The 19,008-nt window shown below is 50.8% G+C and overlaps 1 protein-coding gene across 6 annotated transcripts in view; it reads right to left on the minus strand.

Moving 5' to 3' along the window:
* ABCA3 (ATP binding cassette subfamily A member 3) overlaps positions 1–19,008 on the minus strand; it is a 1,774,001-nt gene that overhangs the window by 590,723 nt on the left and 1,164,270 nt on the right. For all 6 annotated transcript variants that reach the window (XM_069646922.1, XM_069646923.1, XM_069646920.1 and 3 more), the window contains one exon: positions 12,920–13,018. In XM_069646922.1, coding sequence (XP_069503023.1) covers positions 12,920–13,018 — 99 coding nt within the window. The remainder of the gene's footprint in view (positions 1–12,919; positions 13,019–19,008) is intronic.

Below are 19,008 nucleotides of genomic sequence, written 5' to 3' on the forward strand. Positions count from 1 at the left end.
GTCTCGGCCACGCCGGTGCGACGAGGATCATCCTGCACTGGGACCTCTTGAGCTGTTTGATGAGCCGGAGCAGCAACGGCAGCGGAGGGAACGCATAAAGAAATAGGCCGTCCCAGGGGAACGAGAAAGCATCAGCCATGCTCCTCGGCTGGGGGAACCTGCTGGCGAACCTCCGGCACTTGGAATTCGTCGCTGTCGCGAAGAGATCGATTTGGGGTTCGCCCCATCGTCGGAAGAGTCGATCCACTTGATCCTGGCGTAGTTCCCACTCGTGGCACAAGCTCAGCTCTCTGCTGAGTGAGTCATTGATCGTGTTTTTTATTCCTGCCAGATGAAGAGGCACCAGAAACATCCCTTGGGCGACGGCCCAATGCCACAGATCCTGGGCTTCCTTGGATAGGGCCGGGGATCTGGTTCCGCCCTGCTTCCGGAAGTAGAACATCGTGGTGGTGTTGTCGGTGAAGATCCTCACCACCTTGCCCTTGAGGGACGGAAGAAAGGATCTGAGGGCCCAGAACACTGCGCGGAGCTCCAAGATGTTGATGTGGAGTGACTTCTCCTCCGGGAGCCAAAGGCCTCTCACGTGAAGATCTCCGGAGTGCGCTCCCCAACCTTCCAGGGAGGCGTCCGTCGTCACCGTCACCTGGTGAGCTGGGGTCTGAAAGTCCGTGCCCGCCGACAGAAGAGAGCGGGTACCCCACCACCGGATCGCCTGACGGAACATCTCGTTGAGAGGGATCCTGTCCTCGAAGCTGCCCGTTGACTGGACCCAGCGGGTGTCGAGGAACTCTTGTAAGGGGCGCATCCGAAGCCTGCAAAGGCGCACCAGATAAATGCAGGAGGACATCATCCCGAGGAGGGACTTGATAGATCTTACCCTGGCCATGTCCGTGGCCAGCAGACGCTGCACCTTGCCCAGAATGGTCCTGGTCCTTTCCTCCGACGGCAAGGCCAGCCGCGCCACTGTGTCGAGCTTGGCTCCCAGAAACAGGGCGACTTGCGACGGAACCAGCTGGGATTTTTGAAAGTTGATGGAGAATCACAGGTCCGTGAGCAGCTGGACGGTCTTCGCAGTGTTCTCCATGGCGAGCTCCCTTGTCCTTTTCCGGATGAGTCAGTCGTCCAGGTTCGGGGTAGGCGTGGATCCCCTTTAGCCGCAGCCGCGCCGCCACCGGTGCGAGGCACTTGGTGAACACCCTGGGTGCCGACTTCAATCCGAACGGGGCGGCCTTGAACTGGTAGTGCCGCCCTTGGACCACGAACTTGAGGAACTTTGTGTCTTTTTAGAATGCGGATGTGGAAGTACGCATCTTCCAAGTCCAACGACGACAGGAAATCGCCCTCCTCCAGCTGTCCCAGCACGTGCTGGAGGGTGACCATCTGGAACTTCTGTGCCTTGATGTACTTGTTCAGTCGTCGCAGGTCCAGGATGGGGCGCCATCCTCCTGTCTTCTTTTTTACGAGGAAGTACCTTGAGTAAACTCCGGAGCCCTGAAGCCTCTTTGGGACGAGCTCGATGGCACCCTTCTTGAGCATCGCCCTTACTTCCAACAGTAGTTGAGGGACGTGATTTTCCTTCCTGGCCACGGGTGGAACGCGAGGGCACTACTTCTGAAACTCGAGGGCGTGCCCTTGGGCCAGGGCGTCCAGCACCCAATGGTCAGTGGAGATGGACTCCCACACACTGACGAACCTCGCCAGCCGGCCTCCCACCGGGGTGCTTCGGCGGGGGCCCGACCCCACGGTCGGTTCAATCTTGTTTGGAGGCCGCCTTGCCTCCTTGACCTCCCTGTCGACGACGACGACGGGCACCACCTGACTTGCCGCGTCCCCTGTAGGCTTCCTGGGACGAAGATCATGCCGCTTGGCGGTACGTGGAGGAACCACTGCCGGATCCCTTGGAGGAACCTTGTCTGCCTCCTGAGCTCCAAAAGGACAGCCGTCGTTGTTGGAGCACTCCCAGTGCCCGGACAGTCTCCGTGTCTGTCTTGATGGCCTGAAGGGACTCATCAACCGCCTTCCCAAACAGGTTGTTCCCGTCGAAGGGCATGTCCAAAACCTTGGTTTGTACGTCCTGGCGGAAATCCGTCGCCTTGAGCCATCCTCGTCGTCTCAGGCAAACGCCGTTGCCCAACTGACGGAAACCGGTGTCGGCGATGTCCGTTGCCACTGTGATGGCGTGGTCCGAAGCAATCTCACCTTCCTGTAGGATTTCAAGGGCCTCAGCCCTTTTGGCATCCGGAAGGAAGTCCAACGGAGGGGCGATTTTGAACCACAACTCCCTGTCGTAGCGGGCTACGATAGCCAGGGCGTTGGCCGCCTTGATAGTCGTCGCTGGGGATGAGATGACCCGACGTCCCATCGTGTCCAGCTTTCTGCCCTCGCCGTCCGGCGGGGAAGTTGATGTCGAGGCCGATGCCCCCCCAGCTTTCTTCTTTGCCACCGCCGAGATGACCGAATCCGGGGTAGGTTGCGCCCGAAGGCACAAGGGGGCAGCGTCGGGGACCAGGTACTTCTTCTCGTACTGGTCCCTCTTTGCCGGTGCCGTGTCAGGGTTCTTGAGGAGGGCGAGCCCCTTATCCCAGATGTCATCAAGAAGTGGTACGGCGAGGACCGTCTTCCTTTTAGCCTTGCGCCGTTGGTAAAAGAACCCTTCTTCTTCTCTTCTGGGCAGAGCTGGAAGAGCTTGGATGCCCTGGAAATCATGGCATGAAAGGATCCAATCTCGTCGGGTGGGGACGCCCGAGCATGGGGCAACGGGGGACAAGTCCCGTCGTTGCCTCTGTCGTCATCTGTACCTGTCATAGCCGTGTCCGTGCCTGTATCATCCCCGTGGGTAGTAGACCGGGGGGGGGGGGGGAGGCAGAGCAGGCCGCAGAGGTGGGAGAGGTGGCGTAGGATGTGTCCTCCTCCTCTTATGCGGTAGACTTTCCGAAGGTCCTGGCTCCGGTTCCCCCGTCGGTTCTGGCTCAGGTACCTCCGTCGGGGAGAGGGGCAACCTTGTCCTTATCTCCGAGCATAAGTACTGAATCGCTGACAAAATGACCGCCGAAGTGTCCTGCGGCACCAGAAACGATGGGCACGAGGGCTCTTGAGGAACCTCGTCAGCGACACCGTCGCTCTCGTCGTCGCCCTCGTCGGGATCCCTCCCGATGGGCTGGGCCTCTTCCACGACTTCGATGAGCTCTTCTTCAAAGGTCGTGTCCGTATCCACGATGGCCACCTGCCCCTCCCCCACCTTTTCCAACGAGGACTTTGTGGGGGTCTTCTCAATGGGCCTGAAAGGTGACTCCCTCCGCGGTGGCAGGGAGACTCTGGGTCCTTAGGTCGCCTCCACTGGCGTAGCCTCCACAGGCTGAGCCAGGGCCGCTGAGACATCCTTAATCGAGGTCTTAGCAGGGTGAATTAAGGCCATTGTCACCTTCTGTACGCCTGGGGCCTTCACCTTGGGGGGAGGGTCCGAGCCCCGCTCCCCCTCTGTCAGAATCTTCGAGATCGACCGGGGCCTCCCCAGAAGCTTCGCCGGGTTCTCGGACTTCCTCTTACCCGAGCCAGAGCGTTGGCTCGTGGTTGATGGCTCCGGGGAGGATGCGCCCTGCCTGGCAGCCAAGGAGCCCGACCGTTCGGCGCTCCCGGTGCCCGCGGACTCGCGGTGCTTGGCCTTTTGTTGGGCCCCCGTCGCCGGGGCGCCCTCACAGGACTTAGAAGACCGCTCAGAATTCTTTTTCTTCTTCTCGCCTGACGGGCTCTTCATGGTCCGCTCCGACATGTTCCCACAAAACGCACAGTCCTTCTCCGTGTGCGTCTTGTCCTCATGGAGACAGTAGAGGCATAACGAATGCTCGTCCTCCTTGAAAACATTCTGAAGCTGGCATCCAGGGCAGGTCCTGAACAGCTTCCCGGGCGTCGAGCTTCCTTTCTCCTGGGCCATGTCCGGGGTAGGCCTCAGAACTTCTGGAATCCTCCAAAAGCGTAACTCGACGAAATCTTCACCCTTGAGGGGCGTAGAAAACTCAGAAACGGATCCCCGTTGATCGGATGTAGAAACGGTGGAGCTTGAGGCTCTATTTAACCGAAAAATGAGAAAAATCTCCTGAAAAAGCGCGAAAACGCAGCAAAAGCTAGAGAGCTACAGCACGAGGACTCCCAACACTTGAACGTGCAGTAAAAATCTGAGGATGGCTGCCAGAGGCGGGGCTTAGGGAGAGGGCAGTCATTGGCTGGGGGCAGTTTGACCCAGAGACCAGTGATTGGTTACTACTAAGAAAGACAGATCAGAAACGAAACTGATACTGTTTTTTTTCTTTACCGAGGATTCCCGGCCTGACGACGGGGAATATTTATGAGCATGTGAATCCATGCCAGACCACTTGCTGGAAAAATGCTTTTCCTGTGCCACACCAATCCTCTTCACAGCTTCTCAAAGCCTCCTGCACTCACCCCCCACCTAACCCTCCTTATCTTTTGGCATCCTAGCTTCCTCCTCCCAGCTGCCGCCCTCCCTCTCTATCCGTTGCCTTCTCTACCATAGAAATAGAAAAGGGACAAAGTACTTTTTCTTTTCCCTATGGCGACCACTATCTATATGGGATACATTACTCACCGTAATCGGTGATTCACATGCTGTGCATAGGCCGACATCTAGTGGAAGCTGCGGAGTACTACAGTTTGTTTTTCGAAACTCGAAAATGGGCGTCGACACAGGGCTTGCCAGTAATACTATCCCTAGTGTGACGTCCACTGTACCCATGATCCCTCACGCGTCTAGGAGCCTCAGATTGTATTTTTTCTGGCATGAGGTAGCATGAGGAGTAGAGTGAGTACAGATAATCCAAGCAGATAGATAAGACTACAAGCATCCATGCGCCTTCTCTCAGAGGGGAGGAAGGGTGGGTCGCATGTGAATCTAAGCAGATACAAGCATCAGAAATACGATTACGGTGAGTAATGTATCCCTTCTGAGGCTTGTGGAATCTGCTTAGATCACATGCTGTGCATAGATTAGCGAGCAGTGTTAGAAGAAGGAGGTGGGATGTGAGAAGGGTCATGAGCAAATAAATGTCTTAGAACCGCTTGTCCCACTTGAGTATCTGTCTTAAAATGAGTGTCAATGCAGTAGTGCTGAATAAAGGTGTGAATAGAGCTCCAAGTAGCTGCTTTGCAAATGGTGTCAAGGGGTACATTTGCGATGAAAGCCAGAGTGGCCCCAATGCCTCTTGTAGAGTGGGCTCTTGGCGTGAAAGGCAGCGTTTTTTCAGAAAGGGAGTAAGACAGATGGATACAGTTAACAATCCACTTAGAGATGGCACCTTTAGAGACGCAATCTCCCTCTTTGCCTGTAGCTACGGACACAAACAGTTGGTCTGTTTTCCTTAGCGGTCTGGCTTTGTTTACATAGTATAGGACCACCCTATGCACATCTAGGGTGTGTAGTTTCACCTCAAACGAGCTTTGAGGGTCTTGGAAGAAAGCCGGAAGCTCGATGGACTGGTTCACATGGAATTTAGAAATGAACTTGGGTGAGAACCTAGGGTGTGTACGTAAAACCAGTTTATACTTATGAACCATAAAGAAAGGATCCTGCACGGACAGAGCCTGAATTTCACTGACCCTTCTTATAGATGTAATTGCTACTAAGAAGGCCGTCTTATGAGTCAGGTGTTTGAGACTGCTTTTATGCATGGGCTCGAATGGGGGGCCCATGAGTTTAGATAGCACCACATTAAGGCCCCATCCTGGTGGTGGGTTAGAAATTGTAGGGTGAAGTCTCTTTACTCCTTCCATGAAGGCTTTAACCACTGGTACTTTCCACCACGAAACCTTGTTATGGGAGGTGGTGTATACTGACAGAGCTGCCAGGTGTACCTTCAGTGAATTAAAAACCAACCCTGCATCCAGCAGGTGGAGCATGTATGTGACAATTGTGGAAGGAGTGCAATCAACTGGGTTGATTTGCTTATTCTGGCACCAGATAACGAATCTTTTCCATTTGTCAAAGTAGATTCTCTTAGGATGTCCATAGATCTCTGTGCGGTAAATTGAGATGTCCAAACTGTATGACCTCAGGAGTCATGCTGCCAGGTTCATTGAGTTGGGTTGAGGATGCACTTTCTGACCTTGGTGCTGGGACAGTAGGTTGTGCCAGCCCGGGAGTTTGATGGGTTCGCACACCGCTAGTCTGCGTAAGTGTTGGAACCATGGTTGTCTCGCCCACATGGGAGCAACTAGGACGAGCGTCATCGATTCTCTGTTCATCTTGTTGACCACCTTCCTGATTAGAGGTGTTGGTGGAAAAGCGTACGCAAACATCCCTGACCAGTTCATCCACAGGGCGTTCCCCTGGGAGCCTGGCTGGGGGAACCTGGATGTGAATCCTGGCCACTGTCTGTTTTCGTTTGTGGCGAATAGGTCTATAGTGGGGAAACCGCACTGAGAGAAGATATCTACTACGATTTCTCTGTGTAGACACCATTCGTGTTCCTCTGGGAGGGGATCCCTGCTCAAGGCGTCCGCCAGAGAATTGAGATCCCCTGGAACATGTTGAGATGACAGGAAGATGTTCTGAGTGCCCATAACCAAATTTACTGGGCAAACTTGGACAGATTTGGCGAACAAGTCCCCCCTTGCTTGTTCAGGTAAAACATGGCTGTAGTGCTGTCCGTCCGGATCTGCACTGACAGGTTCAACAGGTAGGGCTCAAATGCTTGGAGCGCTCTGAATACTGCGAGAAGCTCTAGCAGGTTGATATGATTTTTGGCCACCGAGTGAGACCAGAGACCCTGAGCTGTGTGGTGGAGATGGTGTGCTCCCCCACCCTGACAGGCATGCGTCCGTTGTGACTACTGCCTGTATCTCATGATCGTAAAAGGGTTTCCCATTGGACAGATTTTCTCTTGTCTACCAGTGAAGGCTTTGTACAAGTGTTGGCGAAACAACCACTAGATCGTCCCACTGACCACTTGCCTGAGACCACTGTTCCAACCATTCCTGCATGGGACGCATGCGCAGGTGCTTGGAGGACCAAGTAAATACATGACGCCATCATGCCCAGCAAACGCATTGCTTTGCGTACCGTTATCTGGCGACCGGCCTGATATTGCGGAATTTGCAGCAATATATTCCGAATTCTTTCCTCTGATGGAAAGGCCAACCCCTCTTGTGTGTTTAGAACAGCTCTAGGAACTGTTTGGAGGTGCTTGGCACCAGACATGACTTTTTCTCGTTTATGGAGCAACCTAATTCGAAGAGGAAGTCGATCGTTCTTTGAATGTTTGTTATGCAAATTACTGGGGTCTCCCCCGTGATGAGCCAGTCGTCCAGGTAAGGGTACACTGGGATTGCCTCCCTGCGTAGGTGTGCTGCCGCCACTGCCAGTACCTTGGTGAATACCCTTGGATCCGAGGCTATCCCGAAGGGCAGTACCTTGACCCAGTATTGCTCACTATCCACCTTGAAGCGCAAGTATCTTCTGTGCGCTGGGAACATGGAAATATGAAAATAGGCATCTTTCTTGTCCAATGTTGCCATGTAATCCCCCTTTTTTAGGAGGGGGATTACCTCTTGGAGAGTAGTCATGCAAAACATTTGGGGCTTGACATACTTGTTTGCAGGCCGTAAGTCCAATACTGGGCGCATTGTCAAATCTGTTTTTGGCACAAGGAAGTAAGTTGAATAAATACCCTTGTTTACCTGGTGTCCCGGGACGCGTTCTATCGCGTCCTTTGCTAGAAGATTGGCTATCTCTTCGAGGAGGATCTTCTGGTGGTCTACTGAGTGTACTTTTTATCGTGGAGGGTGGTTTCGGGGACGCTCTAACAGTTCTATGCATTATCCTGCGGATACTGTGGACAGCACCCATCTGTCTGATGTGATCCCTTCCTAAGCTTGGGTGAAGTTGGAAATGCGCCCCCCTACTGGGGATGTGTGAGAAGGGACCCTGAACGGAATGTCACTGTTTTGGGGGAGGCGTGCTGCTGCCTCTTCTGGGGCTGCCTCTACCCTTACCACAACCTCTTTTGTTACCCCTGCCATAACCCTGGGTAGAATGCTGGTTGTTGTTGTTCCATGGTGTACCCTGCCCCTGGGAATAGTTGGAGCCTCTGTGGGAATTTTGGCCGTGTGGGCGACGAAAATTGCCATTCCCCCTTTGATTCGGGGGTTTGTTGGTTAATTGGCCCAGGGATTTAAGAGTCTCGTACTCATCCTTGGCATTTTTTAGTGCATCCTCTACCGCCTTGCCAAACAGTAGATCAGGCTCCACCGGTTTGTCTATTAACGATGCTTGGGTCTCGGGTTTGAACCCAGATTGCCTTAACCAAGCATGTCTTTTGATAACAGTGCTCTCTGCTATCAATCTGCCGGCGTTATCCGCTGCATCAAAGGTTACTTTTAAGATGCAACCGGACACGGCTCTTCCCTCCGACGCAAACCCTTGCCAACTGGCTTTTTAAGGGTTCTGGGGCGGAGTCGAAGAGTGCCGCGACTTCTTCCGACTGGTGGCAGTTGTAATTCGCCAGTAGGGTGGTGGAGTTGGCAATCCTTGCCTGGTAGGCGAAAGTGGAGGCTACTTAACTACCCAAACCATACATCTGTTTGCTCTCCTTATCGGGAGGAGCTTCAGACGATGGGGGTGTTCCCGCCCTCTTCTGGTTGTTTGTCACTACCAGGGAGTCGGTTTCAGATGCCCCCTTATGTACAGCGGGTCTGATTGGGCTGCCCTGAATAGTTTTTCGATCCTGGGGTTTACCGCTCTGGTGAGGTTAGGATTTACAAGGGAAGGGTCTATTCTCTTTAATATAGATTTGAGGATAGGGATGTCCTGGCCAACAGGTCTCCTTTCTCCCACTAATTCTTTGGCAAAGTCCCTCTCTTCCTGTGCTCCCTGGGTGTCAATGTGGAAGTGTTCTGTCGCTCTGGACAAAACATCATTCAAGAGAGGTTGGTTGTCGACAGGGGAGTCAGTAACCGGGGGCTCTTTGTCTACTGGGGCGTCTACCCCTGTAAGTTTCTGGGTCGTCCTTGTCCTCCTCTTGGTCCTCGTCATCCCCATAGTAGCCAGACCCAGTTTGGTCTCCTAACGTGCCCAAATCTGGATCCTCAATAAAAAGTGGATCCTCATTATATTGAGAGTAGAGCTGTAAACAGAAAGGGTCCGAAGACTGACCTTGTGTTGGTGTTCCAACCCGGGACTTCTTACTTGGGGGTATCGGGTCCCTAGAGCCTGAGGGTGTAGCCCCGTCAGGGGTATAGGAGAGGAAGTGCTCAGGATTCTTGGCATAGAAGTCTGCCAAGGCTGACATCCTAGACATAACTCTGTCTATGTCGTCACTAGACCATTCCTTAGAGCTGGGAATTACTTTTTCCTGTGAGAGTTTCCCCGTTTTATCTTGACTGGACCTATGGCCTTGTGCAGGGGTCTTGGGTAAAATGACAGAAGGCTGACCTGTCTGTCTGTCTTTTTGGATTAGAAGACTGTGGGCCTCATTAGGACCCAGGCGGTAAGGGGTTTACGGCGGCGTAAACAGCGCCGACCCTTACCGCCTGATTCCGAGGTCCCTTAGCGCCATGGAGGTTTTAACACCTGCTTTTAGCAGGTGTTAAAATCCATGGCGCTAAGGGCCCTTGTTGTTAATTACGCCACCGTAATTTACAGTGGCGTAATTAACGCCTTCCCCACTCCCATTATGCCCTATGGGGCAAAAATGGGAATGGGGAAGGGTAAATGGGTTAATGGGGACTTACCGCCCCACTCACCTCGGAATGGGGCGGTAAGTCCGCCAACCACCATGGCGTAAACGTAGTTTACGCCATGGTGGTAAAGGTACGACCCAGGCGGTAACTTACCGCCTGGGTCGTAATGAGGCCCTGTGACCTGTCTGACTGCTTCTGTGGTGTAGAAGAAGGTTGAGAATGCTTTTTTTGTTGTTTTCACCCCTCCCCGTGGGTGGAAGAATGTTTCCTCAGTGTTTCGCCCCTTCGTAGCTTTTCGACGTCTGGCGTCGAGGTTCGGGGGTAGTGTCCCTATCTCTAGAGTGTGGAGGTCGGGACTCGGGAACAGCCGTCACACAGTCTGCTGACGCCGACTCCTGGAGTGCGGCCTTGGGATAGAGGTCGGCTTCATCTTTCGACGATCGAACCTCCGTTACCTTAGGAAGCGAGGCACTTTTGGCAACAGTGGATGGCTGCCTGGAGTCATGCGGCGATCTACCGTTCTCTGTGTGCCTCTTTCCGAGAATTCAACGTGCGCGTCGTGTCTCGGTGGGACTTCGCATGTTTGGTGGAAGTGCTGTGGGTAGCGCTCGTGTCGCCAGGGGTTTTCCCCATAGCTGCCCTGCCGGACAACCTTCCGAGGTCGGGGACTTGCGCTTGGCTGTCTCTCGATGCCACATTGCCCTCGCTGTCCGAAAGCACGGTGCCGCTGCTATTGCTGAAGGCTCCCTCCACTGCCATGGCCTCTTGTTGCCTGGCGTGGTGGGCCCAACGTTTGGTCAAACGGTCCTCAAGGGTTTTCGGTTTAAACCGACTACACGCTCTGTGGTTGGTCTCGGGGTGGTCCCTCGGCAAGCAGAGGTTACACATGGCGTGTCTGTCAACCCAAGAGTACTTGCGGTTGCACTTGGGGCAGAATTGGAAAGGGGTACCCTCCATACGTACCCTGTGGCAGCGGGCTAGTGTGTGTAGGAATATATAAGAAATGCCTATATATATTTAGAGTGTAGAGTATGTACCACCCCCCACTCTCCCTACTTGCAGGGCCGAGGCCAGAGGCATTCCAAGGCCCGGGCCGAGGCCAGCGGCCTTCCGAGGTCCAATTCCGTCGTGCAGCTCTCGACGGTTGTTTTTCTTCTCCGCCGGCGTCGAGTGTCGAAGGTCGGTGACTCGACGTTGGGGTGGAGAAAATGGTGAAATATTACGATATTTAGCAAAATTATGGCTAAGGCTAGGGAACTCCGTGGGATGCTTCTGACCAGTATGGCGGAAAAAAACAATCTGAGGGTCCTAGACGTGTGAGGGATCATGGGTACAGTGGACGTCACACTAGGGATAGTATTACTGGCACGCCCTGTGTCGACGGCCATTTTCGAGTTTCGAAAAACAAACTGTAATACTCTGCAGCTTCCACTAGATGTCGGCCTATGCACAGCATGTGATCTAAGCAGATTCCACAAGCCTCAGAAATATATATTTCTTAAAAGGTGCTCGGGCAATATTCAAGCAGCCCATCTATCTTAAAAAACACTTTTACACTATGTATCCTGTAAAGGGAGCCCTGGGAGGTGAACAGCAACCACAAATGTGTTTGCATGCAAACGCGGGGGTGATCGCTATATTAACACAATCAATTGAAACCTCATTAGTACGAAGTAAACCAGATAACCACCAGCAAACAAGATAATGCCCTTGTTATTAACCAGAAAATATGCACACTGCGCGTGCCCTGCTACTCACACATACCCCTAATCCAAACCTCTTGCAGTAAAACCCAGTAATCGAGGAGAAAAATAACACCTACAGCTCCCCTGTGGCAACACAAAGCAACTCACGAAGAATGTTACTAATATACAGAATGGGTGCTTCCAATCTGCACGCGTTAGCACCTCAGGTTTTGTACTTGTTCCCCCCCCCATATCCTCACTGACTTTAACCCCCTCCCTTACAAGTCTTCGCAGGAAAATGCCACCAAAATGGCAGAAGTTGTGGTATGCAAGAGTGAGTTACATTACAACTGAAGCTCCTCTGTGGAATCCTGTTGCATTACTTGGGCCACACAGGATAACGTTGTTACCCATGGCATTCATGTGCTGACTTGGATATTGCAACAGAATGTGTAACATATTGTAAGGTAACAGAGTAAAGAAACTACAGAGAGCACAAAAACCATGACTCCCACCAGGGGCGTTGCTAGGGGGGGATAAGGGGGCTATAGCCCCTGATCTTTTGGTTGTAGCCCCGGATAGAATCTCAGGAGCTACAGTCAAAAGACTAGCTAGACCCCAGTCCCAACAGTTCCGACATTAGCTTAGCCCCGGGTCTTTTCCAGACCTAACAACTCCCCTGACTCCCACCTTCTCTCCCTTTCAACACAACAACCACATTTAACCAGCTTGCATACCTTGCATTATCTGCCAAAGAATGAAGACATCAATATCAGATGCTGTGCCCCAGGCCCTAAAGATTTTTCTGCAAGTGTCTCAATATCTCACCAGTTAAGTTCCAATATAAGCTGACCCAACACCTTAGGTCAGTCACCAAAATCCTGATTGTTATCCACCATCAAAAGTATATTCTATTTGGGTGTTGAATTATCAGTTTACAATGTGCCTCCTTCAGGAACGCTCTTCCACATAACCTGTGATTTGAAGGAGATACAATTATTTTCGAAGGACCCTGAAAACACAAGTTGTGTTCCATGGACAGACTCTAACATGGTAAGTCCTTTCTTCTGACCGCTTCAGCTTTTCCTACGCACCGCCGCAGCCACACTCTTCCCTTAACTGGAACAGGATGAGCACATGCGCTCGCCAAAAACAAACAAAAATAACAAGTTGTTTACCTAAAATGAGCTTTCCATAACCCTGCTTGGTCAGATCTAATTCTGCCCTTTCAGCTGGACTTTGTGCCAGACCCATAAATCCCTTTTACAGCTTTAGCATGCTTGGAAGAGGCAGACAACCATCAAGGAAGCAACTTCAAAAATAGCACACCATGCAGAGGTAAATCCTTGTTCTTGATTTTAACCAATAGGCACAAAAAAGAGAGGAAAAGTACTTGGAGTAATGTTACCTAGGAGAGGCAGACATGTGCGACGTTACAAGACACATATTTCAGTTTAATAAAAATGTGCTTTCTAGTCCCTCCACAATGTGCTGATAATTGAAAAAACGACTGGATGTGGGTTTTTTGTGATTGCATGTCTGACCTGAGAAACACCTCTTCCATTGTGGTGACAGAGGCTCCATAGCTGGCAATTCCCAGTTCATTACGCCTCCGTTCCAGTTCTGTAAAGAGCGCTTCAAATCTAGAGATTTGGGGATTTAGGGTAGATATAAGGGAGGAAAAAAGAAAGAAACGAAACAGATGACTTAGTTGTTGATCTGAAGTATTCTTCTATACATGTGATGTGATACAAAATATCAATACATTATAATTATATTTCTGCTATTATCGCTTACATTAGACATTTTAAGAATATTTTTCCATGACTTACTACTTATTAACTTACAGTATCTCCACATAGAGAGACATCATAACTTCAAGTTCAATTCTCAGTACAGACGGCTTTAATTACATGTAAGGTCTAAGGTCCCTCGTATTTGGAATAAACTGCTCCACTGAGTTCAGACTGGACCTCACTCCATTGATTTAGTAAACAAAAAGCAAACCCCTTTCAAGCAGTTAGCGGTCTTCCTTAAACCTTCTTGCAGCTTTTTCCATTGCCCATGGCACATAGGTCCTGTGAATTGCAGAATGTACTTCACCTCAAGACTGTGAAGACTACCCACCGCTACCTGTTACTTAGTTGTACTGTTGTTCATGGAGGGTCAGTGCCCTTTGTTTCATGTACTTTTCACTACCGTTAGTTCGCTCCAGAATGGAGGACACTCAGCGTTCTGGAGAATAGATTGGCCTCCCCCTGGTATGCAGGAAATGTGGTCTGCGTTGGGAGAACTGTGGGGGATAGCTGAAGCAGGCGCCAGAGGAGCAGAGGAAGAGCATGTGCCGCTGCCCCGAGGTATGGCCACAGTCACTAGATCGAAGAGGAAAGGAACACTCCTCATCGTGCGTATCATGTCCGGCGCCACGGTGTTACCATAAAGTGGTCTAGCGCAGGGAGAGAGAACGTAGTAGCCCGCAATCGCCGGCCCGAGCTGCGGTTTCTGGAGAGCTCTGCTCTGGAAGAGGCCAATTGACCAACCCCTGAACATAACATGGAGGGCTGGCTCACCCCAAGCATAGCTTGGGCGCACTGTCATGGGCCGTGCCAGCTTAAAGGAAATTAAGTGTCAGAACTGTTATGATATAAACTAAAAGATTGGTCACCAATGCTGAAATTAGTGTTTGTTTGTTCAAACCACATTGCTGATTTACCCAGTCTTGGCAGATAGCCACTCCTATTAATGCCCTTTTTATTGCAGGTTGCCTTATCTCATCTACATCCCCTCTCTAGCTGTACATAGTGTTTCCCTCGCTGGCCTAGTGGTTGGACGGCCAGCTGCCATGTCAAGGGTAAAATAACTTGGTCTAAAAGTGTGACTTATAAAAGGTAAAACAAATAACACTCTGTAACCAATGTGCATCTATTTAAACACTTAACTGCCAAGGGTTCCCCACCACACCTTCCCTGAGGGCCAAGGGCTTTTTTGGCGATTTCGGTACGTCGCCATTCAATCCCTTGTAACTTTTTTGTTACATGAGATATCTCAGCCAAATTTGGCCCCTTTTCTTCGGACATGTAGGTGTCCTAGTTTGCTGAAGGCGGGTGAAAGAAAATGACCAAAAAGGGAGAACATTTTGGGGGTTTTCGGATAATGCCCAAACAATGATGTACAAAGAAGCCCGTGGTTTTTCCTTGTACGAGCTAGGAACAAAGGATTTGTTGCGCTGAATTCGCCATTTTCCAGGCTTTCAAGAACAGGTTGAGTGGAGACCAAAAAAATATATTTTGATATGTTACCAAACGTTTTGTGAGAGGTAGGCGATTTTGCCCTTTTTTTCCAATAGGACATGCATGGACGGAATGGAGGAGGAGGGTAGGGAAGCTTAATGAGAAGACAGAAAGGCATACATTTCTGAAAAGTATACAAAATCCCAAGTTTAGGAAGGGGTGATTGCGCAGGTCAGGCAACAACTATTTAGGGAAAAATTCCATAGTTTGGGGAAAAATTGGAAAAATGACAGAGAAAAAGGTATGTGGTGGACATGGTCTGCCCAGTAAGGCAATGGCTTCAGTGAATTTTGAGAAAAGCAACGGCCCGCTCCATTACCCCGACTCTTCCAGTTAGGAAATCACACATTTGTCATAATGTTTCACAAAACAAGCAATACCACAAAACAAAAACGGAGCCATTGTACACATTTTTTTTTATGCTTACAGCCTAAACAGAGGTACTTAGCATGTTTAAGTAAGGAAAACAAATGTGGTGAGGAAGGACATGCATACATTTTTTGAAAGAGCACAGGCAGACCTTTTGAAGGGTTAGTGATTTGTGCAGGTTTACAAAACAGTACAGTGCTTAAAGCATCGACTAAATGTAGGTCACATTAACCAGGTTACTCACCGTAGTGACCACCTTATATTCCCTTCGGGGACGGATGGGGACCCTGCCGGGGCTCCCTGGGACAGTCGCTGTACTTGGGGATGGTCGCCCCATATGGAAGAAAGCCCACCAAGGCCAGGGTCATTACCCCAGACTATACTGGAGCTCTGGCTGGCCTGCGTTACAGCTTCTCCCCCCGGGAAAGGACAGGGAATGTCCCAGACCTCCCTGGAACCAACGCTGGGCTTGGGGAAGGCCAAACCACATGGGAGACAGCCGCTCAAGGCCAGGGACATCACCCTGACTATCCCAGAGCTCTGGCTGGCCTGCGTTACAGCTTCTCCCTCTGGGAAAGGTCGGGAACCCTGCCGGGCCTCCCTGCACCCGCTGCTGGGCTTCGGGATGGTGAAACCAGATGGAAGACAGTCACCCAAGGCCAGGGACATTACCCCAGACTTTTCTGGAGGTCTGGCTGGCCTGCATTACAGCTTCTCCCTCTAGGAAAGGTCGGGGACCCTCCTAGGGGTCCCTGGACACGCTGCTGGGCTTGGGGACAGTCAAACCACAAGGGAGACAGCCGCCCAAGGCCAGGGACATCACACCGACCATCCTGAAGCCCAGGCTCGGCTGTGTTACAGAATTTCCCTCGGGGGAGGGAAGATCTTTCCCTCTGACGCAAGTCGGACCCGACACCGCAGGGTCCCCTTTTATTTTATTTTTTTATTTTCGTCCCTGTGATAAGGCGGTGGAAAGGAAGGAAGATCAGAGCCAGGACGAGGCCTATAGCAAGAAGCCAATCAGACCTTGGGGGATGAGGTCATAATGGAGGGAGGGAGGTTACAGCCTGGGAGAGACAGACAACTGGGCCAATGATAATGCTCTAGGACAAGAAAGGTTCCAAGAATGTCATACTGATGCAGGCTTCTGGTGTTTTGTTTTTGAATTAGAGAGAAGAGTTGGAGGAGGGCCCAGTGCCTGAGGAGGAGGTGACCTATGAGTGGGCCTATTGACCTGCGGCCATAACGAAGCAGTGGTTCAAGTTGCACCCGTTGTGCCCCGTTCTGTTGTAACACTTTTATAGAGACTTGATAAGAAATGTATACAAGAGACGAAATTAGCCGTGAGGGAGTTGCTGCTGATAGTCCTAACGGCACTAGAGACCCAGCTGGAGGCGTCTGTCATCCGAGAACCTCATCGAAGGAGCCGTCGCAAGCCTCTCCTGCTGACTGACATGCCGGCAGGGAGAGGGGGCCCAACTCTGCAAGCGAATCGCAAGCGTCAGGCGTAGAAACAGCTGACAGCTTGACAGAGCCCTGAAAACAAAGTCGTCCTCTGAGCGAGCGGAAGGAGGAGCGCTCGCAGCTGCTGTAAGTCACTGAGGAGGGAGTTGGAAGCCAAGGTGAGCGTTGAGTGAATGAAATGAAGAGTGGATGAACAGAAAGGAAAACGTCCGTGCTAACGGTTGTCCATGAAGCCTTTCCAAGAGGGGCTGAGCCCTAAGGAGGCTGGAACACAACCAGCACCAATGTGGGTGTGAACTGGAGACCTCCTTTCTGGTGAGCAATAGAGAAACAAATAGAGAGGATTGAGAGACATTTTGAGACTTTAAGGAGTTGAAGATGAGTGATCCGTAGGAAAACAGTTTTCACAGAGTAAAAGACAATAGAGTCCAATCTCCTTGAGAAAACTCCCGAACACTGTAAGCCTCAACAGAATGGTTCGTGACTACAAGTCAACAGAATCTTTGGGGGGTTTTTTAAGTATGGAAAAGGGAACGGCACGTTGTCCCTCTTTTTCCCAGAATTAAAGAAGCCTGTTTCTACAAATAAAAGTCAGTAAGTCTGAAGTGTTAAAGGCTGGACTTCTCATTTCCTGGTCCCTACAGTCCCCCACCTCCAGTCTTCAGGAAGCGGGGGGGACTCCCCCGCATCCCTCCCAAAGCCATCAATAGTGAACATAGAGAGCGGGGGACACCCCCGCTCACCATGTTCGGTATTGATTACCCAATTTGATCAAAATGTATCGATTGAATGGTACTGGCCAAATTCAGCCAGATGTACCATTCGATCAATAAAATTGGATCATATTGGGTAGTACCTTTCTGCCATCCCATCAATCCCATTAGGGCAGTGGTATTCAAAACTACTTTGTGCTGAGCTCCTCCTTGAGTATAAATAGTGTTACTGGGCCCCCCAGAAGCATATTTTCTAGTAAAAACAGTCACTGTATTCCCTTTTTGTAGAGCCTTGCACTGCCCCCTTCCGTGGCTAATTCCACAGTTAGAAGACCATTGCATAAGGGGATTTATAACAAAGATTTTGGCAGCCAGCCAATCAGGTTGGTATGCAGTGATTATATTGAATATAAAACCACTGAAAAAATAACGAATGAAAAAACAACTAATACCAAAGAACAAGTTACTTTCTTACCTGGTAACGTTCTTTCGATGGGATGGTCTGACGACGTATTCCATATCTATGACAGGTAATGTCCACAGCTGTGCTGCTTCGGAAAATCTTTGGCGTCTGCGACCTGCGTCGATGACGTCGATGCACCGTCCATGAGGACCTCCTCCGACGGCCGACGTCACCCGATGTGATAAGTAGGACGCACGACGCCAATAGCCTCAGTTATAGTTTTTTCCCAGAACGTGTGCCACCAGTTTTCTGCCAGTCAGACACACAAGGCCTTGTGGAACGCAAGCTGCAATCGCAAAAGAAATTCTGCAGCGGGGAAGGCAGGAAGGGAGCGATATGGAATACGTCGTCGGACCATCACCACGGAAAGAACGTTACCAGGTAAGAAAGTAACTTGTTTTTTGAGGGGATTGGGTCCTCCGACGTATTCCATATCTATGACAGACTCCTGAAGCAGTACCAAGCAAGGAGGTGGGAAAGAATTTAGAATACAAATTTAGCATGCCCAATCAAATTGCGGAATAGAGAACTGCCTTGCCAAAGGCCAGATCTTGCCCTCTGATAGAATCAAGGGAATAGTGACGTACAAAATTATGTACTGAAGCCCAGGTGGCTGCATCAGAGATGTGACGAATAGGAACTCCCCTCTGCAGGGCAGTAGACGCAGCAACTCCTCTGGTAGAATGGGCCCGCAAGCCAGCCGGAGGGTCATTACCCGCCAAGCAGTAGCACTCGGAGATGGCTAAAATAATCCAACGAGACAAAGTCTGTTTCGTCACAGCTTGTCCCAAACGCTTCCCAGCGTAACCAATGAAAAGTTGTTCGTCCACTCTGACCCGGGACATGCGCGAAATATAAAAACTCAACGCTCTCCGAGGATCAAGCCTATGGAGCCTCTCCTCTTCCTTACCAGGATGTGGAGGAGGATAGAACGCCGGAAGAACAACCTTCTGGCTCAAATGAAAATCCGAAACCACCTTCGGAAGAAAAGAAGGATGAACTCTAAGGACAACCCTGTCCTTGTGAAACACAGTGAAAGGTGGCTTAACTGAAAGTGCCTGTAACTCACTCACTCTGCGAGCGGAAGTAACCGCAACCAAAAAAACTGTTTTCAGAGTCAACAGCCTCAAAGGGCAAGAATGTAAAGGCTCAAACAGAGCACCCATAAGAAACTTAAGAACAAGGTTCAAATCCCAACCTGGCACCAAAAAAGGTGATGGAGGGAACACATTAGTGAGCCCTTTCAAAAACTGCGAAATTAAAGGAATCTTAAAATAGGAACACTCTTCAGACGAGTGCTTAAATATGGACAGTGCCGCCAGATAACCTTTAAT

This window comes from Ambystoma mexicanum, chromosome 2q, assembly GCF_040938575.1.
Source record: "Ambystoma mexicanum isolate Mex_15411 chromosome 2q, UKY_AmexF1_1, whole genome shotgun sequence".
NCBI classification, from domain to species: Eukaryota; Metazoa; Chordata; class Amphibia; order Caudata; family Ambystomatidae; genus Ambystoma; species Ambystoma mexicanum.